The 24,287-nt window shown below is 24.5% G+C and overlaps 2 protein-coding genes across 7 annotated transcripts; both read left to right on the top strand.

Annotated features, from left to right (window-relative positions):
• The first annotated feature begins 1,520 nt into the window (after positions 1–1,520).
• LOC100204356 (activin receptor type-2A) lies at positions 1,521–23,131 on the top strand. 6 transcript variants are annotated; one of them, XM_065793116.1, is made up of 9 exons: positions 2,694–2,769; positions 4,760–4,855; positions 5,162–5,259; positions 12,684–12,743; positions 13,352–13,687; positions 13,790–14,502; positions 19,222–19,360; positions 19,530–19,660; positions 22,234–22,747. In XM_065793116.1, exons 3-9 carry the CDS (start codon positions 5,199–5,201, stop codon positions 22,366–22,368), a joined length of 1,575 nt encoding a protein of 524 aa, XP_065649188.1. In that variant the 5' UTR covers positions 2,694–2,769; positions 4,760–4,855; positions 5,162–5,198; the 3' UTR covers positions 22,369–22,747. The 6 variants fall into 6 exon arrangements, with proteins under 6 accessions (XP_065649193.1, XP_065649190.1, XP_065649189.1 ...); XM_065793118.1 differs by lacking the exons at positions 2,694–2,769; positions 5,162–5,259 and adding an exon at positions 1,529–1,698; XM_065793117.1 differs by lacking the exon at positions 5,162–5,259 and having other exon boundaries at positions 2,648–2,769.
• Positions 23,132–23,367: 236 nt separating this feature from the next.
• LOC136078129 (uncharacterized) lies at positions 23,368–24,011 on the top strand. The gene has a single exon (XM_065793115.1). The coding sequence runs from the start codon at positions 23,428–23,430 to the stop codon at positions 23,893–23,895; it is 468 nt and encodes a 155-aa protein (XP_065649187.1). The 5' UTR covers positions 23,368–23,427; the 3' UTR covers positions 23,896–24,011.
• Positions 24,012–24,287: the final 276 nt, after the last annotated feature.

The raw sequence follows: 24,287 nt of genomic DNA, 5'->3' as shown, positions 1-24,287 counted from the left end.
AAATCTTCTTAAAATCACGATTACTAGTCTAAATTTAAATAAGATTTTAAATAAATAAGTTTTTTAGGTGAAATGAACATCATAGTTTAATAATATGATCTGTTACGATCGTTAATTGGCAGTTTTTCTTTATTATAAGCTCTTTCTTGGTTATTATGTATAAATTTTTTGTGAAAATTTATAGAAATGTTGTATTTCGACAACTTTAAATAATTAATATGTATCAGAGCAGATTGAAACTAGGATCTATAGTGGGTTAACGCACTTTTTCAAAAGATTTCAACTTAAATTAATTTAACGCTGTTGAGAAGGTACCAGCAATTTTTGGTATTAAGTTGCTTTAAGCTGGAGTAGATAGTTTTTAAGAAAATAAGAGTTAACTCAAAAATAAAAAAATCTTAAATTAAATAGTCGCTATCTTATTTGGAAATATGTTTGAAAAACCAACATAATTAAACCGCTTAGATGACGCCATTTTTTGTAGAATTACAAAGAAATGCGTCATTAAAAATAAGTAAACAAACAAAACTAAAACTTTCCAACTATTTACTTATATTTTTCTGTTAAAGTTTTCTTTCTAAAAAGTTAAATGTATTCTTTTTTAAACTTAAACACAAAAATTTCTAATTTTTTTTTTTAATAACTGTCTTTCTGAGCCCAAATAAGTTACAACCATGTTATTTTTTTAAAATTTATATTTACATTTGTTTATCTAATTATATGGCTATTATGTAAAACTAGCCATTTTTACAGGACCCAAACGTGTCTAGAAAATTATAAAAATCACAAAAAAATTATTTATTTCTTCATTAAACATTAAAATACGCGGAAAAATGTTTTACACCAACATTCATTTTAAAAATTCATAAATCTTTTTTTTTTTTTTTTTATTTAATACTCAATTAACTTTTTCATTTACTCACTTATTATAACTCACTTTAGTTTATGTTGCATAATAAACTAAATGTAAAAAATTAAAAAAGACTTGTAACTTTTAAATTTTGCACATTAAAGTTTTTTGGTCTAATTAAGCTACCTTGTAATTGCTTCCAGCCGCTTGAAGCAATTAATTTTTCTAAAAAAAGGTTGAAAAAATCGCTGGTGGAAGCAAAATTGATCTAAAAACTCAAAAAATGAGTTTTTTAGGTTCACTATTAAGGTAGTAAAAATGTTTTGAAAATTATATAAAAAAGACAAAAGCATATTTAATTATTATTCAAACCTAAAGAAAAAAATACTATGATAAATTTTTTATTTAGACATAATCATGCTAATTTCATATAAAAGAATTCGAATAATTTAAAATCGCATTAAACATAGATTAAGCGAAAACGGCTGTAGTTTTTAACTCAATTTAATTTCAATTTGTTCATTATCGTCAATTATTCACATTAAAAGTTTATTACAATTTTTTTTTTTTAATGAAGAAATTATATTTATAAAAAAAAAATTGTTTATTTTCTATTATTGAAAATTGAAAAAATTTATGAGACTAAGTAAAGTGACAAACCGTCCTACTTTTGAGGACAGTCCACTTTTTAGGACTATCGGAACTAGAGTTGCAATGGTGTTCTCTTAAATGTCCTCCTAAATATCTTACTAAATTTCCTAATTTTTTCCCTAAATGTCTCTTTTTATATAGCTTTTTTTTTATATTTATAAGTTGAAATCAATTCAAATATGTTATGCAAACAACAGGTAAAATAACAAATTTGTTTTTAAGTTAAAATAAAAAAAAAAAAAATTTTTTCTGATTTATTATCAACATTATTATTTATTATCTAATTTAGTTAAATTATTTTTAAAACTGTCCAAAATTCAACATGCATTAAATCTCAGGAATATTATTATTGAAGTAAAATATATACATTAATATCTTGAGTTTTTCTAAAATATATAATGCCAACCATTAACTCATATTGTAACTAATACTTACCCTTAGGGTAACGAGCTAAGATTCACTCCAAATAAAAGTAGAGCAATTAATCCATTCACCACGGAAATCTTTCCACCAGGTGAGATTTCAAAAGTTAAGAAAATATTTAAAATCAAAATAAAAAATAATAAAATCATCCAGAAAAAACTTGATTAAAAAAAAAAGATTTAGTCAAGTTCAGTCCTCAGTTGGCTTGCACAGATGTTTATTGACAATCATTAATGCCCTTTAACAAATGTCTTTTTCATCAATTTAGTAGTTTGTACATTAAAAAAACTTCTGCTAAAGCTGGATATAAAACAATTCACCAAAAAGTATAAAAACTTTAAAAAAAAAAAAAAAAAAAGCGTGAACTAAAAGAAACAATAGATTTATTATTGAAATGTTTCTTTTTTTTTTTTTTTTTTTTTGCTAATAGCTATTCACAAAAAAAAGAAGTTAGGAAATATATACATAAAATTCAATTTTGTGCACCATGAAGTTCATAAATAGCTGTAAACAGTTACTGCATGCACAAAAAAAAAAAAAGGAAAAGATTTTTGACATTTTTTAAGCTTCTATGAAAGTCTATTCGCTGTTAGTGTGTATGCTGGTTGATTTATACAATTAATTCATAATATTTTTGCTGAATGACTCTTCCATTCTCCTTTTAACAAATGTTTCCTCGCAAGCATAGCATTTATGAATCTAAATTGTCTAATAGTTTCTAAACTTTGTTGTATAAATAAAAATGTTGTGAATAAATTTTAATATTGCTTAATAGATTTATTATTAGGTAGCTTTTGCTGTTTAATCTTGGTTGTGCTAGAAATACATTTAATTCAAAGGCTTAGGTAACAAAGTTACTTATCAATATTATTGTTTTAACAATTAGTTATTTTAGTTACAACTAAACGCTTATGTTGTTATAATGACACTTAGTTGCACTAAAATATTTTGCACTTTAAAATAAAAGAAGTTTCAAGTATAACAATATTCTATCAATTTGCATACTTTGTTTCTTAATTTGCATACTTTGTTTTACTTACTATACTATAAATTACATACTTTGTTTCTTAATTTGCATACTTTGTTTCTTTAATTTGTTTACTCCACCCTCAGTTAAATTGTTTGTGTGGCCATCATATGTTTTAAAATTATTCTTATAAAGCCATAAGTTTTTGGTGTTTTTTATAGTTAACTTCAAGAAATGGAGTAAACTCCAACGTTTATATGTTTATACTTATGTCAATAAGGATGCTTTACAAAAAATTATTATGGTAGGAGCCTGGGAACAAAAAACCCCAAAAATTTGCAAAGCCTCTGCCCCAAACATAAGAGCAACAAGTTGATAAAAGTTTTTTCAAACTATTCTTAACTAAATTAATATTTATCAATATAATCTCACGCCATTCCAAAATTATGATCACAAAATATTGTAACCCCCTCAAGTAGAGAGAGGGGGGCAAGGCAAACTTTACATTGTCATAATTTTTGAATGCTAAAGAATGTTGTATGAAATTTAAAATTTATCAATGAATATTAATTTAGTTAAGAATAAAAATAATATTTTATCAATTCGTCGCTCTCACATATGGGGCAGGGGTACTGCAAATTTTGAGGCTTTTTTTGTTCCCAATCATTGCTCAATGCTTCAATCATTGCAACTTTTTGCAAAGCGTCTTTATTTGATATAAGCATAAACATGTTTGGAGTTTAGAAGTTAGCTATATCAAACATCAAAAAAAGCTGGATCTGCCCTTCTACATGTATTAATTTCAATTTGTGAAAAGTAATAAATAGGAACTACCACTTGACAAAGAATAAATTGAGTTTCTTCTATTGTTTTTTGACAATTTCTTCATGAAATATGAAATTAAGTATTTAAAATATTGGTTAAGCATTTCAAAATGTTAGTTAAGCATTTTAAAATGACCTGGTTAAGTTTTAAAATTTAAAAATTTTGAATTTGTTGACCCAGTTGAGTTATATAAATATAAAAATTCAAAAATGCAGCAGAATATGTCAGAACAACCCTGAGTAAATAATTTTTTTATGCTTTAAATATTTTTAATTAATTATAATCTTACTTGTCATGAAAGTCTTACTTAAAAAAAAAATCTGAATAAGTATTAAATTTAGTTTAAAAATGATAGTTATAATTAATAATAATTATAACAATAAAAATGTTAAATTTTAGGAGGTGCTACATAATTAGGTGTAAAAATTTACTATTTTAATATCCTATTTTCTATCCTGTTTTGTTTTTGTATAATAATTTTCATTTAAAAACTTACTAACTTTGATATTGATGTCTCTATGCTGTAGTATTGAATTATCAAGCTTAAATATATTAAGTGAACAATCCTAAGTGAAAGTCAATCTAAAAAGTATAAATAGGATTGGTGGTACATTAGAGAATTTAAAAGTGCAAGAATGAAACCAAATACTCACATCAAACTGAAACCAAATACTCACATCAAAAGCCATGTGGATTTTAGTAGCTTTTTGTATTAAAATTAGTTTACCTTAATACTAAAAGTTACTAAATTAATAAATTTAGTAACTTTTAGTATTAATACTAAAAGTTACTAAGTTAATAAATTTCAAAATAGTTTTTATTATTATTCTGAAAAATGTGGTATACTTTTGAAATAAGTGCTCTATATGTTTCTAGTGTTTTTTCCGTTAGATTTTTTTCTGACAGTTAAAATTATAAGTTAAGATTTTGAAAGCAAAAAAAAAAAAATTATATTTAAATGTTTTGAGATATTTGATTCAGAAGTTAGGTTATATTAATTATTTGTTTTCATAATTCTAAAGTATGTTTTCTTCATATTTTAGCATTTTAGGTGAGTTTTTTGAATTCTGCATCAAAAAGTTCTGGTAAACAATTTTTGAAAATGTCATGTCAAAACCAGTTCAGTTTTGAGAAACCAGGTTAATATTAAAATTACAATTATGTTAACATTTTTGGCTAAATAAATTAAAATTCAGTGTCAAAATACTAAGCAAAAAGACACGTTTAACTTTTAAGGCAATGTTTATATATATATATATATATATATATATATATATATATATATATATTCACTATATTATGTTTAGTTTTTGAAAATATTCAAATCTTTCAGATCATTTAAAATATTATTATTAAGAATAACTATTTCTTTTTATATTTTAGTTTGCATAAATTTTTTTTTGTTTTAAAAAAATTGTTGTTTAAAACCAAACAATTTCTTTTAGCATATGTATAAATTTGGTGTAAGTAAATCTTGTTAATATGGTGTTAAATCAAAAGTGTGTTAAAAGACTTGTTTGCATAACATTTTGCATTTTACATAGTAAGTATAATTTATTTATAAATGCCTCAGTATTTACAGTGGACATGGTACTAATATATTCTGCTCATTTTAATTTTTAAAATGCAGATTTGAATCCAAACACTTTTATTAGTTTTTTTTCCATTATTCTTTGGTTTAGGAAGATAGTATATACAAGACATCGAATAGCCATAGATGGCTATTAGTGATGTTTCATGAACAGCTAAATCTATGTTATATATATATATATATATATATATATATATATATATATATATATATATATATATATATATATATATATATTACCATTGATAACATCAAGTATGAGAAATCAAAGGCAGTTTGGCTATTGACTTATTCAAGCAAAGCAGAACATTTTGGTTTATAAAGAAATGACATTAGAAACCAGCACAAAAATGAATAAAAAGTACAACAAAAAATTGAATAAAAAGTGTTTGGATATACGAAAAAGCGCTAAGTCTTTTTGAAAAAGATTTTATAATATAAGTACGTCCATCTACATAAAAAGATTTTAAAACATAAGACATCTAAACTTGGTGGAGGCAACATTACGGTCTGGGGATTGATGGCTTGGAACGAAACAGAAAAGCTTGAGTTTATTGACAAAACGATGGGCTCTTAAGTTTGAGTCAACATTCTCATTAAAAATCTTCCGGCCTCAACTAAAAAAATTGTGATTGGGAAAATATTTTATTTTTCAGACATCACCCTTAAGCATATGACAAAAAAAGTAAGAGTTTTTATTCTAGAAATAGATTTAGTTACTTGAATAACTGGCTTTAAGTCCATATTTTAATCAAAATGAGCAACTGTGGGACATTCTGAATAAAAAAGTGACACACAACAATTAAAAAGAAAAGAGAAGCGAAAGATCATGTTCCAAAGAAGTCTCGACTCAAATCAATCCAGATAGTTATAGTAGTAGTATTATATTTGAGCTGTGACTGATAATTCAATAAGTGTACAAGTACACAGAAATAGCATTAACGACATCAGTAGGTAGTCAATTCCAGTAAAAAGATGCTCTGTTTGTTAAAAAATAATGCCAAGGCAAATTATATATATATATATTTTTATATATTTGTTTATATTAAGTTAATATATATATACATATATATATATATATATATATATATATATATATATATATATATATATATATATATATATATATATATATATATCTGTGTGTGTGTTTGTAAAGTTTGTCATAACCTTCTTTACCCTTTGGTATTGCAGTTGTCTCTTTGCAAAAATGAAGGTAACTGTGAATTTGTCTAACTTGATCACGAAACATTACTTTACTAAGAGATGGAATAGAAAAAAAAACATTGTTTTTAAGTAGTTATAGGTACAAGGAAATTTTATTATTACTACATCAACTTAAGATAACTTTAGTTTTTTCATACAAAAAAATTCATTTGTAGTTTATGTTACGCGAAAAATGAAATCTAAATTAAGCTATCATTTATAACTTAATAAAAATGGTTTGGATTTTACATTTTGACTAAAAAAGGGCTACATTGCACTAGTAAAGAAAATGGTGAAAAGTAACCTCAAATTATAATTTCTTTTTACATTTAATGGTTTAAAACATTGCTAACAAATGCAAACAATTTTTAAAGATGGTAAAGCATCACAAATGAAAGTTAGGAGCTTGTTGTTACAAAAATTATTTATTGCTAAACAGATTGTTATAATTGCTTTCATATCATTTGATGTAATGTCAACCCATTTAATTATACGCTTTATAGGAGAGGATTGTAACCTTTTTGAAAAAAAGTGATTTAAAAAAGTAAAAAAGCATTATCAAAAAACAATTTAAAGAAATAGATGGGTTTGATACTTATTTGATTAGTTATTGCAGATTTTTTAAATGTTAATCCTGATGAAGCCATAAATGGAATGATAGTCCTCAATAGTCTAATAATATAATAATAATTATTATTTATAATAATAATATTATTAAGGAGTAATAGTCAAATTATTTAATTGTAATTTTAATTTCTTTCCAGTCTCTGTATCTTTACTAATATTAGACTTCTTAGTCTTAATGGTATGAAGTTTTTTTATTTGACTTGATAAAGGTTGATTTTATATTTGTTGGTTATTTACTCATTTTTCTTCCTTATTTATAGTAACATCGTTATCAGCAAATATTATTGTATAGAGTCGTTTGTTATCATTAGTTCCTGAATTATTAATAGCAAAGTCCCCCTTTTTTTTCTGTTGAATCATCTTCAGAACTAACATAATCTTTATACGATGACGATAAAATTATTTCTGATGATGATGACTGACTTAGCGACAATGAAGATGTTGACAAATAACAGTCTTATTCTCTTGGAGTTTGTTGTCATCAGACTCTGAAGATTTATAAGAAAAATCACTAACATCATCCATTTCATCAAGAATTTGAAGAGCTTCATTTGGATCATTTATAATTCTATTTCTCAAAGCCATCTGGAATAAGAGATCATATCATCATTCCTATGTCTATGAGCACAAAACAGTAATATTTAAGTCTAAATAGGGTTGAACAATGACTTTTAGTGAGATACTTTGATTGGTATATTATAGGCGCACATATATGCCTCTTCTCGGATGGAAAGGATTAACAATGTACCAGAATCCCATAACATTTAAGTTTTATTAATGTCTTTTATGGAGCACCAAATAAAATGCTTTTGCAAAGTCTAAGTAAATTGCATCTACAGGTATATTCTGAGATAAATAATATGAGGTTCAGGCTTGGACAGGAGTGGTGTGCGATCACACGCTGTTACTGACCTCGCTTGTAACTTTTTTTCTTTTTAATATGACCACAGCTGTTTTGATGTTTTAATTTAAATGTAATAAAAAATTCTTTATATCGTTAATCGTTATTGTTAATTTAAAGTTATAAATAACTTTTAATTGTTGATTTTTTAAAGTTTTTATTTAACACAAAGGCTTAAATAAAATACGAAATTAATTATAACAATTGTTCAAAATAAATGGAGTTTGTATAAATTAACAAAAAATGTTATATTTAAATTTTTTTAATGTATTTTTATGATAAATTCAAATTAAAACTATTTTTCCGTGTCTTTCTAAAAATCTTTTGAAAAATTATTATTTTAAGTTGCTTTAAATTATGAATAAGTTTAATTAAATCTTCCCATCACAATGGAATGGTTTAATTACTTTGTGAATGGGAACTTTAATAAAATGTTTCAAAAGATAAGTTTTGAAGTAATTTATTTCAAATGCAATTAAAAACATAACAAAAAGTAATTTTGCTTCGAGTTTGAGTTTTTTAAGTTTTATTTTAAAGCTTATATATTTACTTTTTCGTAAGGAATTATTGGTTTTTTTCATTGTTATTATTTTTTTTCATTATTTTTTTTTGTGGTTTTAGTTAAGCTTAGTGTTTCTTTTTTCAGCGCATTTCTGAAATATTGAAATCATCAAAACATCTAAACAGTCTTGGTCAAGTTGTCAACAAAAAAAAATCATTAGTGTGGTCAACAGTAGTGCACCAAACTATTACGACAAATAAATTAGCTGAAATAATGCAAAATCAACTTGCAGAATTTATCAAAGCTAATGGTGGTCTAACGTGATATTAAAAACTCAAAAAAATTTGTTACTTGGAAAATATTAAAAATTTAACATTTATTATTTAAAATTTTGTTTGCATACTTATTAAGTATTAGAAAATGCATAGTTTGAATGCTTTATTAGGCAATTTTAGTTATTATTGTATTTTTTTTTTTTGCTAATTGAATTTTTAACTAAATGATCTTTCATAATAATCATAAACTTTTTTATTTTATTTTTTTCTTAAACTTTGTGAAAGTTTTTTTTTTTGATAAATATATTTTTAAAGTTTTTTGAAAAAATTTAAAAAATATATTTATCAAAAAGACTTAACTTATATTGCCAACTTATATATTAAATCTCAATTTGGGATACACATGTAATTAATTCTAACATAATATGAGTATAAAAAAACCCGAGTGTAAAGTTGCATTTTTAAATAAACTTTTCTAATAAAATAAATTTTGACAAGCCAAAATGTCAGTATCAGTTTCAGTAAAATATTTGCCGAAATGTCGGTTCCGGTTTTGGCAACAAATTTGAGTACCCAAAATTTCAGTTTATTTCGGTTTATTTAGGTTTCGGCTTTTTTATGTCTCGGTCGATCACTATTAACGATATTTTGCTGACCACAATAGGGTGTTAATATATTATATCAAAATATAATTTAAAAATCCAACTTAATCATTAAAAATTGCAAAATTGTCAAAAGTCGCTAAATCTTCAGTAGCAGACAAAACTTTGAAAAATGTCAAGGACTGTGTTTATAGATGGCCAACAAACAAGTCGGCTCCTACTTCTAAAAACCATACCGAAAAAAAAACTTAGTTTGAAATGGAAAAAAGAAGGAAAGAAAGCTAGAGGAAAAGTGAAAGATTTAAATGTTTTTTTATAAAAAAGTTTTTTCTGTTGTGTTCTTATGTTGTATATTTAATTAATTTTTTTTTTTGTTGTTAAAAAAAAAAATTGCCTCATAAGCAGGATGTTTTAAATTCGATCCCCACCTTGTCCCTGGTAGTACCGCGCTCGACTTGTTTCTCTGCACAGCAGCCTTATAGAGTTGAGAGAAGGTTTGAATTCTAAAAAGCAGGATTTTTTTCTTTCAGAAAAAAATCCTGTTTTTAAAGAATTTAAAGTCCTGTTTCTTAAAAAAAAATTCCTTGCTTTTTTCAAATGATCCTGTAGGAACCCTGTAAATAAATCACACTTAGAAAAGTTTATGAAAATAGCAGTCATATGCTCAAGTACTAAGATCAAATAGTCAACAGTACAAACAGTAAAGCAGCCCAACACCAACAACATTTTAGACATATTTAGATGTATACTTAATTTCATATGGCAGTATTTATTTAAATACAATATTAACAATCATTCAAAGTATCAATTCTTTAATAACTGTAGGCAATGTGTATTATGTAAAAATCTCAATACGTCTTTATTGACATTACAAACAAGGCTAGTTTTACAAAGTTTTACATTGACATCATTACAACAAGGCAAATTTTTTTAACATTATTTGAAACTCATAAACTCTCAAAAAAAAATTCCAATAAATTCTCAGCCATAAACTCTGAAACATGAACCTAATTGAACAAAGCTGTTGCACTGTACTTTCAGAGGCATTAGATATATTTAAATCTTGAACCACTTGATTGTGAGCTGAAATTTCTACCACTAATTTACATTGCAGCCTTATGCTGGATGTTTCATTAAAAAAGTCTCCCATTTTGTATTTATATGTGTATATATATATATATATATATATATATATATATATATATATATATATATATATATATATACAACCCTCGGAATTAGGAAAGATGAGGTCGGCAATATTTTGCCGACCTCAATCTCATAGAGGTCGGCAAAAATTATTTGATACAAAGGCCTGACCATAAAACATAGAAATGAGGTTGGCAAAAAATTGCCGACCTCAAACACTTTCAGGTGTTTAAGGTCGGCAATTTTTGGTGTTGCCGACGCTAATTCCCAGGGTTGTATATATATATATATATTTTTATTATTATCGCTTTGTTAATGAATATTATATATCACGTTAACTTGTTTAATTTTTTTGTTTGGGTTATTTAGATACTTTTATTTTAATGGTGGTAAAGTTCCTTTTTCATAAATGATTGAAGTTTTTATTTTATTTTAATTTTAAGAAAAAATATTTAATAAATTATTTTAATAATGATATAATAATAAATAATAATTTCTGTATTTAACTAAGAACATTTTTTTCAACAACTGTACTTTGTCACTTTGTTTTTTTTTTTTTTTTTAATCTTGTTTAGTTTCTTGTAAGTTTCTGCCGCAAATTGCAATAAATGAATGAATCCTTTATAGATTCAAAATTACTAATTGTTTGTTTGTGCTTTTTTTTTCTAAAATAGGATTCTTAAAAGATATATTGATATTTAGTAAAAATCTGGTTTTATGTAACGTTACAAATTTTTATAGTAGTGTTTTTTAAACCGATTCTCTTCTAAGTATTAAGTATTCAGTTTAAATAGTTGTACACAAGAGTTGATTGAGCTGTACACAAGAGTTGATTGAGCTGAAGAGTTAAACACAAGAGTTGAACATTATTACTATTAACATTAGCATTTTTTTATATGATTTTAATGAGCAGAGATGAAATATGCCATTACTTTTCTTAAACATTGATGACTTTAAAGATTGGGGTTTTTATTTTATCATTATTTGAAATTGTTGAACGTAACTAAGAACTTTTTCTTTTCCAACTGTACTTTTTTTTTTTTTTATTCAATTAAATTACTTGGATGTTATCAAACTTCCTTTTTTAATTGAATAAAAATATGTGCACATAAGAGTTATTTAAAACTATTAACATTGACTGGTAATTTAAATGTTAGTTATTTGTGTTCCATTTAAAAGTTGCTCTGATTTTATTTAAAATTGTTTTAAAGGAATACAAATTTGTTCATTTTCAAGCATGAAGTTATTTTTGTATTCACAAAGTTCAGTCATGAAGAACTATTGTTAAGATAAAAATTTAGGCAAAGAAAAATGTAGAAATTTTGATATATAAATCTGCTTATATATATATATATATATATATATATATATATATATATATATATATATATATATATATATATATATATATATATATATATATATATATATATATATATATATATAAATTAGTAAAAACACTTATCTAATTTTTTCTTTCTTCTACACAGTGTTTCTCCATCAGTAGGTTTATCAGGAAGAATGTCTAAACATTAAAAAATCTGTATATAATAATGTTATATAACATTTTGTAAATAATATTGTTTGTGCAAGTGCATTTTTCCTCGCAAAACAACCCTGAAAAACTATATATTGGCTTAACCGAGGGCAAATGGAAAAGATGTTATGCCAATCACAAACAATCTTTTAAAAATACAAAATACTCAAAAGAGACTATGCTGTCAAAATATATTTGGCAACTAAAAGAAAGAAATATTAATTTTAAATTAAATTGGTCTATTCTAAAAACTGCGCCTGGCTATAATAACATTTCCAAAAAATGTATACTATGTTTACAAGAAAAATTTGAAATTATTACTCATTTAGATCAAGAAAATTTATTGAATAAAAAATCTGAATTAATTACTAAATGCAGACATGAAAATAAGTTCCTTTTAAAAAACTATACAAGCAAATGACCAGTCCAAATTTATCCAAAAGAATTCTTTTCATGAATTTTTAATTATCTAATGTAGTTAATGCAGTTATTACAGTTATTACATAATTAGTTATAACAATTCCCAACTTCCTGTGAAATAATTTTTTTCTATAATTTGAAATTTTTTAATGTTTAGACATTCTTCCTGATGAACCAACTGATAGAGAAACACTGCGTAGAAGAAAGAAAAAATTAGATAAGTGTTTTTACTAATTTATTATTGCTCTGTTCTTTAAAAACATAGAGCACTCTCTTTGTAAAATACACTAACATAATTTATATATTTATATATATATATATATATATATATATATATATATATATATATATATATATATATAATATATACATACACATATATACACATATATATATATACATATATATATATATATATATATATATATATACATACATATATATATACATATATATATATATATATATATATATATATATATATATATATATATATATATATATATGTATATGTATATATATATATATATATATATATATATATATATATATATATATATATATATATATATATATATATATTAGCAGATTTGACATGAACATACTCATTAAATAAACAGCCATAGGAAAATAAATATTATTTAAGGTGAAGGAAAAGTTTTATAAAGTCCTCTATTAATTTTCTTATTTTAGGATTTTATATGAAATTGTTAGTCATTCTGTAAACTTATGTAAAATTATGTTAGATATATAAAATGCAGTAAAGAGTTTTAATTGCTAGTTGAAAAAAAAATTTTTTGACATAATGATTTGTGAATATTTTACCAGGTTACCCAAGGAGCATTAATAATATTCTGAATAATTGTACTGATCAGTGTTGCGTTCATTTGAGCAAGGAGAATCATTGTGTGAATCTGACTACTTGTTCAGTTTATGAAAAATGTGTTAAAAATGTATGCTTTGTTCTTTTTAATAAAAAGAATGGCGTTTTTGAGCCTTTTTTATCTGGATGTGGTGATTTTTGTAATGCAAAAGGTCAATGTAGAAAAGAAAATCGTGGAAATGAAATTTCATATATGTGCTGCTGTAATGGAAACCTGTGTAATAAACATAGTGTATTTGATGACAGCATAGGTTTTGTCCCAGTTCCAATTCAACCAAGTATCTATGTCCTTTTTAATTTTGTGTTATATTGTTTAAAACTTTTTTTTAATGATTGAGATTTTGTTTTAAGATCTAATTTTAAATTGCTTTTTTTTTTAGCATCCAATACAACTAGTAATGTTATCCAAAGCAACTCTATGAGTGTCCAGAAAAAATCGTATAATTTTATTGGCTACATTTTTATACCATTTTTTGGCGTACTTGCAGTACTTATCGTAATTAAATATTTCTGGAGGAAACATAAAAGAAATGTTAATGTTCAACAATCACTCATTGTACCACTTTCTCCTTGTCAATTGATATCAAAACAAGACAAATTAATAAAACTGCAAGAAATAATAGCTCATTGTCAACTTAGTACAGTATGGAAGGGATTGTATGGTGTTGAATATGTTGCTGTTAAAATTATTCCAAAAACTGATTTTGATTCTTGGGAAAATGAAGTCAAAGTGTACTCTTTATTTAAATTACAAAATGAAAACATTCTAAAATTTTGTTTAGCTAAAAAACATATTGAAAATAGCTGTATCCAACACTGGATTGTAACAGAATATCATAAAAATGGTTCACTTAAAAAATTTTTGCAACTGAATGTCATTAGTTTACCTATTTTTAAAAAGTTTTTTATGTGTTTCACTGATGGTTTAAAATATTTACATTCAAAACTTGGACATAAACCTGCAATTGCTCATCGAGATATTAAAAGCAAAAATATTTTGGTGAAGGATGATTTAAGTTTATGCATTAGTGATTTTGGGTTATCTTTAGTTTGTGATGGCAAGTATTTTGATAATAAACATGCTAAAGTTCAGGTAATAATCACTTCATATGTTGGTATAGCTAAAAGTCTGTGTTTATCTACCATAAAACTAAAAAAAAAATTAATTTAGAAAATAAGAAAAAATTAAACAAAATTTTTTTTAATTGATAGATTATCTCAATGTCAATGTACCAGCACTCCTTGCATGTTCTACCTATTTGTTAGTTGATGTAGCAGCACTTCTCACATGTTCTACCTTTTGTCAGTCAATTTAGCAGTACTCTTCCCATGTTCTACCTATTTTTTAGTTGATGTAGCAGCAATTCTCACATGTTCTACCTATTTGTCAGTTGATGTATGTAAACAATAAAATAAAATAAAAAAACCATTCAGAATGTTTTTATTTTTATTAAAAAAATAAAAAATGTTCCAGTCTATTAAGTTGGGTTTTTGTGGTTTTTTAAAAAACTGTAAAATTTAATTAGCTTCATTAAATTTAATGGTTTTACATAAAGTGTACTTAATCTTGTCATTTTCTATAACAAAGGGTTGTTAAGAGTCATTTTTTTACCACAAACGGTAAATTTAATGCCTTTATTATAGGAATATATAGGAATATATAGGAATACCACAAACGGTAAATTTAATGCCTTTATTATAGGAATATATATATATATATATATATATATATATATATATATATATATATATATATATATATATATATATATATATATATATAGTTTGTTGTCTTTGGGAAGAGCGGAAAGAAAAAAGTGATTCTTACGCCAACACATACGTCACTTTTAATTACTTTTGACTTTCGTCCAACATTTGCGTGTTGGACGAAAGTAAAAACCATTAATTTAATTACAAATAAATTGTTTTTTTAAAAAACCACAAAAACGCAAATTTAATTGACGAGAATGTTTTAAAAACATTCTGAATGTTTTTAACAATATAAACAATGTTTTTATTTTTATTTTTTTTAATAAAATGTTTTTATTTTTAATTTTTTTAATAAAATGTTTTAATTTTTATTTTTTTTTACTGTAAATCATGCGTGGAGTGTTGCTACATCGACTATCTTATAGCCTGACTCGCAAGGGAGTGCTGCTACATCGACTGACAAATATCCTGACTCGCGAGGGAGTGCTGCTACATTGACTGACAAATAGTCTGACCCGCAAGGGAGTGCTGCTACATCTACTATCTTTTAGCCTGACCCGCAAGGGAGTGTTGCTACATCGACTGCGGGTTTGGTTGGGGCAGGCAGTCTATCAATTAATAAAAAAAAATAATTCCGGTCTTGCATTTTAATTTTTACTTTTTATCAACAAAATATGGAAAAACTTTCGGACAACATCTAAGGGTTGTATATATATATATATATATATATATATATATATATATATATATATATATATATATATATATATATATATATATATATATATATATATATATATATATATATATATATATATACATACATATATATATATATATATATATATATATATATATATATATATATATATATATATATATGTATAGATATATGTATATATATGTGTATATATATATATGTATATATATATGTATGTATATATATATGTATATATATATATATATATATATATATATATATATATATATATTCTTATACATGTATGTATGTGTGTATAACAAGTAAAAACACATAGTGAAAGTGTGCCTAGAATATTTTCAGAAATAATGATTTACAAAAAAGAGATGATTTTTAAAAAAGCAAGTTGTATTACGTACAATAATGTATTTATTATTTTATACTTGTTTTTACTTTTTCCTAATATCTATAATATTGATGTTTGATGTTTTTAAGATAATGCTCTAATGAGCATCAGTCAATAGAATTTTTACCAGGTTTTTGCAATTGTTTCAAGATTTTAATATTAATCCAAAAACTATTTTTTAAAAGCAAAAATTTACAGGACTTTGCAAGGTCTTAAATATATTTATCTAAAAAAATGTATAACATGATCTAATAAAGTTTAAAGTTTCCAAAATTTTCTTCCTTGTTGCTATCAGATACTGTTACTGGTGCTAAATTGTTGTTTGATATTTAAAAATTTTTTTCTTTCTTTTACTCATTTGAAACCAAAAAAATTTCTGCTACACAATCAATATTCAAGTTTTTAATAAGTTTTTGTTAAAATTTTGATTTTGTGAACAAAGTGCAATACAAGAGCGCCTTTCAATTTGTTAAGTTAATTAAATTTGTTAATTAATAAAGTTAATTAAGTTAATTAAGTTAAATAATAAAAATTGTTAATCATTAAAATGTTTAAGTTTCAATTTGTTAAGCTTAATAATATTTATTAATATTATTTAAATTTAACAATATTTGGTTCTTGTTAAATAATCAAATAAATTTGCCTCCATTTTTAATTTGATTGATTTTACAGTTATTATGTTTTTAATTTTAGGCAATTAACAATTTAAAAAAATGAAATATAATATTTTTAACAACAATTTTAAAAGTTAAAATTTTAATGTGTTAATGTAACTAAATAAATAAAATTTATTTAAAATATGTTAAATCATAATAATTAAAAAAGTTAATGTTTAAAGAAATCAAAAAGATTTTATATTATATTTTATATATAGTAGACAGGTAGCCTGTGGTTATGTGCAGGCTATGTAGTAGCTATGTAGCATATTTTAGAAAGAATAATTTTAAATTTAGTTCAACTAAATTAAAGCGTCAACTAATTCTTCCTGCCATCGTGTGGTTTATCCTACTAGTATATATACAGGGTTAGCAAAAAAAGTAAAGATCAAAGACTATATTTCATTAAATTTCAAAAGGTTTACAAAAGATTTGTCATTAATGTTTACCAATCAAATTTTTCGCCTCTCAAATGCCTGTTTATCTGAACAAGCTTTTCAGTTTTATTGTTTTCGAACCTATTAATTAGCTTGCTCCACACAATACCAAAAGTAGAAAATAATCTTTCTATGGAGCCAGTGCTTGCAGAACAACTATGAAGAGATTAAAAAATATTGCAAACCCTTCTGGTAGTGGTAAAGATTTTTGATGTAGCTTCAATTATACCTCATATCTCAATTATACCTCACCATCTTTCACTTGAAATTGTAGAAATAAAATTTTTGTTAAACATGTGCTGTGGAAAAGTATTTGTAACTTTTAACCTAAAAACATAGTATTCAGCCAAGTATTCATTATGCCTATCACTTAGCCAAGTTTCTGCAGCAGCTTCTTGTTCAAATTTTATAAATGTGAAGTGTAATTCCTAAATAAATATTATTTATAAGTCACATATTGTGTCAGTAATCTAGAATAGACTATACCTTATGTAATTTAACACTACTTTTTAAAGTTTAAAATAATATAATTTTGACTTTATTTTTTTAATTTTTGGTTTCGATTTGAAGATTTTAGGTAGCCATACCTTGCTTTATTTATTATTTTCTTGATATTATCTTTAATATTATTTTCATGCTTTTCCATAATATCACATTAAAGAGTTTACTTAAGAGTTCCAATGTGTATCTTTAAGAAGTTGTGGCATAACTTTATTCCTATCATCCCAAAGTCCTGAAATTAACAACTAGTTCAATTAGTTGATATATTAAAATAAATTCACTGAATTAAAGAATGAAAAAAATTAAAATATATATAAAGGGCAATAAAATAGTATATTATAAACAATATTTACTCACATGTGGTTGGTTATGATTTTGGAAGCATTTATTAAATTCAATTAAATTGCCAGAAAATTTAGTTTCACATGTTCTCAACTAAATTTAAGTAATGAGCTGAGCATCCATATGTAAGTAATAGTGGATATTCCTCATTAAGAACTTCTTTCATCCTTTTCATTTTGTTCACATTATCTGCACAAATGAACAAAAAACGCCTGTTGGAAGTTAAAAAATTTTCTTATATTTTAAGTTTATTTAAACGAAGTTCTTTATTATACTTAAATCTTGCTTTCTTGCTCACAAACTTTCTTGAAGTGCTTTATTGCTTGAATAGCTATTGAGCACAATATTCTAAAGTTTTTTTCTTCTTTCCTGCATCTATAGTGGAATTTAAATATGGTGCATTTCTATTATGTATACTATGAGCAATAATTGGATTATTTCTAGTACTCCAACCATCTTGTATCAATATAATAGTACTCCTATTGTCATTCACTTTTCATAGATACAATTACTTCATTAACTTTATACTGTAACTCTGCTAAAAGTTTGTTTTGGTTTGGAGGATCATAACCAGGTCTCAAAAAATTCACAAGTTTTTTAAGTTCTTTATTTTCTACAGCATTAAATAGAAAATTGCATGAATAAAAATTAGCAAATTGCAAATCAAATACATTCTTTTGATCTGAGCTTGTTTTTGATATGTAATTTTCTATTTAGTAAAAACTCACAGTATGACAAGTGAAAACTCATAGTATAACAAGTGAAAACTCACAATATGACAAGTAAAAACTCACAGTATGACAAGTGAAAACTCACAGTATAACAAGTTAAAACTCACAGTATGACAAGTGAAAACTCACACTATAACAAGTAAAAACTCACAGTATGACAAGTGAAAACTCATAGTATAACAAGTTAAAACTCACAGTATGACAAGTGAAAACTCACAGTATAACAAGTGAAAACTCACAATATGACCAGTGAAAACTCATAGTTTAACTGAAAACACATGGTAAGGTATTATTAGGATGTTTAGGCATAAATTGAAATTTTATTTTAGGTTGGAACAAAAAGATACATGGCACCTGAAATGCTTGAAGGATCAATCAGCTTCCTGACAGATTCTCTTTTATTTATTGATATGTATGCATTTGCACTAGTTTTATGGGAAATATTATCAAGGTGTAGCATTGATCAAGGCAAGAGTACTTATTTTTTTAAATCGTGTTATAAATATTTTTGAGTATTTTGTATTTTAAATTATTATATTGTTAATATAATTTTTATTTTAATAATTTTTGCAGTAATTACTTAAATTACTACATGGTATTAAGATTTGCTTTTTTAACTTTGTTTTATTTTGGTCAGAGCCAGTGAACGATTATATACTACCATTCCAAGATATGGTAGGTGTTAAACCATCTATAGATGATATGCTAAATTGTGTTTGTGTTAAAAAAATGAGACCTTGTTTTCAGAGCAATTGGATCAGGCATCCTGTGAGTAAAATAATTTATTAATAAAAACTTGTTTTTTTCAGTATTGTTGTTGTTTTTTTAACTTAAGATGAGTTTTATCTCTGGACTATGTTAGTTTTATCTCTGAACTAAATTAGTTTTATCTCTGGACTATATTATTTTTATCTCTGGACTGTATTAGTTTTATCTCTGGACTATGTTAGTTTTATCTCTGAACTAAATTAGTTTTATCTCTGGACTATATTATTTTATCTCTGGACTGTATTAGTTTTATCTCTGGACTATATTAGTTTAAAAAAAATTTTTTCTTTGGAATTCAAGGCTCAAGTTTGATGCAGGATGTCAGAGCTACTCTGGACTGCTGAAATATCAATTTAATGAGAGTGACCAACCATAAATATAATGAGGGTGACTAACCATAAATATAATGAGGGTGACCAACCATCAATTTTTTTTTGGCAAAATAAATAAGAATTATCCTCCAAATCATCAGTCAGTACTGAGAAGCAATACTTTATGCTATTTCAAGCCTTAGGAAATAATGTTAGCAATTATTAACTACAGCTTAGAATCTTTTTTTTAACACAAGTAGAAAACTTTTTTTTTTTAGCATGAGTGGAAAACTCTTTTTTTTTTAACATGAGCGGAAAACTCTTCTTTTTTTTTAACATGAGTGGAAAACCCTTATATATATATATATACACACACACACCAAATGTAAGGGCAATTAGATGATAAAATATTTGATTTATTATCTTATTAAATTTAAATTTATCAATAGGTTTCAAATTTAATTTAATAATCTTTTAGTTTTTGAAAGTTATGGCCATTTAAAAATTATTTATTAAAACCTAAATTTTGGAAGGGTTGAAGTTTCAAATGGTCATAACCTTCAAACACTAAAAAGTTTTCATATGAATTTTGAAACCTTTTAATAAGTTAAAATTTAAATGCAAAAAATAGTAGATAGAATAACAAAATGACAAAAAAATAACTGGTTTTATAAAGAAATGTACAATAGCAATATGACAAAGCAATTGTAAAAAAAAAACAAAAACATTACAAGTAGTAGAATATGGATTCTGATTGATTTTATTTTTGCATTAATACTCCAAAGTGTTTTCACTTTTAATGTACTGTTTTTTGTCAAATTGAATAAGAGATGAGATATTAGATATAGAACACCATTTTTCATTTGCAATTTCTTTAACATGAGTAGCTTATTTATACCACTAGTTTTTAAGAAAACATTGTTATAGCAGAGTTTGTTAAGATAAGTTCTAATGTACTAAAGTACTGTGGAACCTAGATTTGAACATATACTACTTTTATGGGCTATTGATAATCAAGAACTTAGCAGCACACTAGTTAACTCTTACGCTCCGAAGTATTCCTTTTGGCGTTTTCACTTGTTCCAAAGTACGCCTTTTGGCATTTTTAAACATGCATGTATATTTTACTCTATAACTCAAAAACTAAAAGTCACATTGCATCTCTGACTTTTAATTTCAAATCAATGGTCCACAGCAGTTTGAAAAAATAAAACACATGGTTTTATTATAAACTTTGCTTACATTTTCACTTTGAAAACCAGTTACACTATGACTTCCTTAGGTCAATGATCAACATAATTCCAAATTAAAAAACTTATTCTACAATGTGATATTTTAAAGATCGCATGATCTTTTAAAGATTGCATGATCTTTTAAAGATCACATGATCTTTAAAAGAAAAACTAATAAAGATTAAAAACAATGACCATTATTAAATTTTGAAAATAACATGATACTCAGGATGCTATTGGGTTAAGCTCCTGATTTGCATTCCAGAGTTTAAAACCCTTTTTTTTACCCAGATTTGTTAACCAGTCATTTTCATTTACCATTACCCAGTCATACCCATTTTTTACCTAGATTTGTTGATCCCAATTTCTCTGAAGTTCTACGAATGTTTAGTGTTTATTAATTTTTAAAATTGAGCCCTGGATTCATGAACTACATTTCTTAATTCTTAATCTTCTCTGAGACTTAAATTTTTTTAAACAAGATTTTAAAGTCTCAAAACAATTTCTGAACTTTCTTACTGGTATGGAGTCTTAAAGTGACCTATAAAGAGTTATTAGAGTTATTAGGTTGTAAGGGCACCAGGAGTTTAGGGGAAAAAGAGGGAATTCTCAAGTAATTAAAAAAAACGTTCCTTTTAATTTAGAGTTATCATTTTTATTATTGATGCAGTATATGTTAAAATATAAATTTTATTTTAATTTTTGTAAAATGTTTTAACTTCTTTAATATAATTGATTAATTTACAAAATTATCTTAAAATTTGATCCAAATCTTTCACCTAAAGTAAATTAAAAGTTTGATTGTTTATTTTGAAGATACAGGTTACAGTGTCATTTATTTATTTTTTTAATGGCAGCTGACACAAACTTATCTAATCATAGTGTTTCTGTACTGTTTACTTTTCCGTAACTGCAAAATGTCATTTTTAGATATTCTAATCAGTCTATTTATAATAGAATTTTAACTTAATCATATGTAAATAAGTACGACATAAATAAATGATATGTAAATAAGTTGGTTTATTTTTAGCTAATTAGTAAAATTTGCAAAACCATTAGTGAATGTTGGGATTATGATGCAGAGTCTCGATTGTCGTCAAGTTGTGTTTATATTCGTTTTGAAACATTATTTGAGCAAGAAACTGAACTGATAAATTCAGAATAAATCATACCTCAAGATAAATCTTTCAAATTAGTTAAAAGAAAGTCATGTACAGTTTTATTATCAATTTTCAAATTTTTTATATTTATGCTACTCATTGGTGAAGATTAATTATTGCATTTGATGATTCAAACATGTATCACCTTATTAAGAATTCCATTTTTTTTTAAACATTTTTCAATATTTTGTAAAAGAAAGATTTATTTATTATAGTTATAATTTTTGTTAACTTTTTTTCCAACTAGTTTTTATTTTTTTTTTTTTTTTTTTTTAAAGGAATAAATGTCTTGATATATCTTTAGAAAATTTAAATGTTTTTTAAACATTTTAAAATATTTTGTAAAAGAAAGTTTTATTTATTATAGTTAAAAATTTTTATTAACTTTTTTTCTAACTAGTTTTTACAATATTTTTTTTAAGGAAAAAACATCATGGTAAACCTTTAGAGAATTTTTTTGACGTATTTGCATTGTGTTTTTTAACCTTTGTGTTTCAATTTTATTATTTTTTCTTAAATTAGTTGCTTGAATCATGTTAACATGAATATGAAAAAATCTTTTTTGTGTGTGAATGGTGTAATGCCTTTACTAGATTTTTGTTCAAGCATGCGTGCATGGATTTTAATTTATTATAAATGCTTCATTTTAATTTTTAAAATAATTTACACTTAACCATTTAAAAGTTAACAAGTTCATATTTAAAAAGTATATTTAAACTAATCTTTATTTGTATATTTAAATGGTTTTAAAATATTTTTATGTTTGAATTTAGTTTTCAGTGTTGTTTTATATCTGCATTAACTGTTTTTTTTGTGTGTTTTTTTTCTTGCATTATTTTAAAATTTTTTAAACCTGATTTTCTCTGCACAACATCAAATCAGGTTCTTCTTCAACAGAAGAATCAATTCTTTGGCACCAGAACCTCTGATCAAAAGATTTTTCATAAAATTCTGTTTATTTTGGAATATATATTTTATTTAAATAAATTGATTTAATGATAAATAGTTTTTTTTTAAATTATAGTGAAAGTGATAAAATACATTTGCATGCTTAAGAAATAATCATGTCTGAGGAATCAGGAGTCTATAATCTGCAGTTGAGCAAGGAAGTTGGAATTCCTATCAAAACAATAATATCTAATGACTCTACCAAACTTTTGAACAAAGGTATATGTGAAGTTTATGAACCAGAAGTACATAATGTGCATAAACATATTTTAGAGATCATTCGTAATCAAGGTGTTTTATATGACAGTATTGAGCAAGAATTTACACAGTTAGAAGAATGTGTAATGTTAAAAGAAGTTGCTGAAACCTTTGAAAAAGTTAAAGAATACCAGAAAAAGTTGGTGTTTATCAAAAAAGAAAGCAGTGTGTTGGTAGATAGGATACAAAAAACTAAAGCGCGAGCTCAAAAACTGCAATATCAGAAAGAACAAAATGATTTAGATGTGGCAAGAGAGAAAGAAAAAAATCGTATTTATGAAAGTGAACTTGTTGCTAAGCTTGCATCATCTGCTGAGACAAGTTAGTTGTCTCTTTAAGTTTATTTTTAAAGCTGTTCTTTTCCAAACTGTTAGTTAATTATACTCATTTATATTTTACTAGTGTAAAATAAATTATTTAAAAAGATTATTTTTATGCCATATTTATTTGTAGTTATTAATTAATTTGCAAAATTAACATTAATCATATTTTAATTTTAATTTTTTTTTTTTTCTTATTTTTCTCGATTTCTTTTTTTACGAAGTATAAAAACATTAATTATAAACATTTAGTATCGCAATTGAATTAAAAATAAAGTTAACCAAATTGACTTTTTTCTGTTTCTAATTTTTATAAAAAGCTGCAAACTATCCTGTAATTTTTTCTCGTGCAATTTTTTGAATACCTATAATTGTTCAACATAACTTATTTAAAATTA

The sequence above is a fragment of the Hydra vulgaris genome, chromosome 03, assembly GCF_038396675.1.
Source record: "Hydra vulgaris chromosome 03, alternate assembly HydraT2T_AEP".
Lineage (NCBI taxonomy): Eukaryota > Metazoa > Cnidaria > Hydrozoa > Anthoathecata > Hydridae > Hydra > Hydra vulgaris.
This window is presented reverse-complemented; position numbering and strand designations above follow the sequence as displayed.

Bases quoted from the DNA above. Each gene is read 5' to 3' on its own strand.
- LOC136078129 (XM_065793115.1), top strand. From the start codon at position 23,428: ATGTCTGAGGAATCAGGAGTCTATAATCTGCAGTTGAGCAAGGAAGTT.
- LOC100204356 (XM_065793116.1), top strand. From the start codon at position 5,199: ATGGTGTTAAATCAAAAGTGTGTTAAAAGACTTGTTTGCATAACATTT. The intron at 19,361-19,529 runs GCAAGAGTACTT...TATTTTGGTCAG, and splicing joins AAGGTGTAGCATTGATCAAG to AGCCAGTGAACGATTATATA. The intron at 19,661-22,233 runs GTGAGTAAAATA...GTTTATTTTTAG, and splicing joins GCAATTGGATCAGGCATCCT to CTAATTAGTAAAATTTGCAA.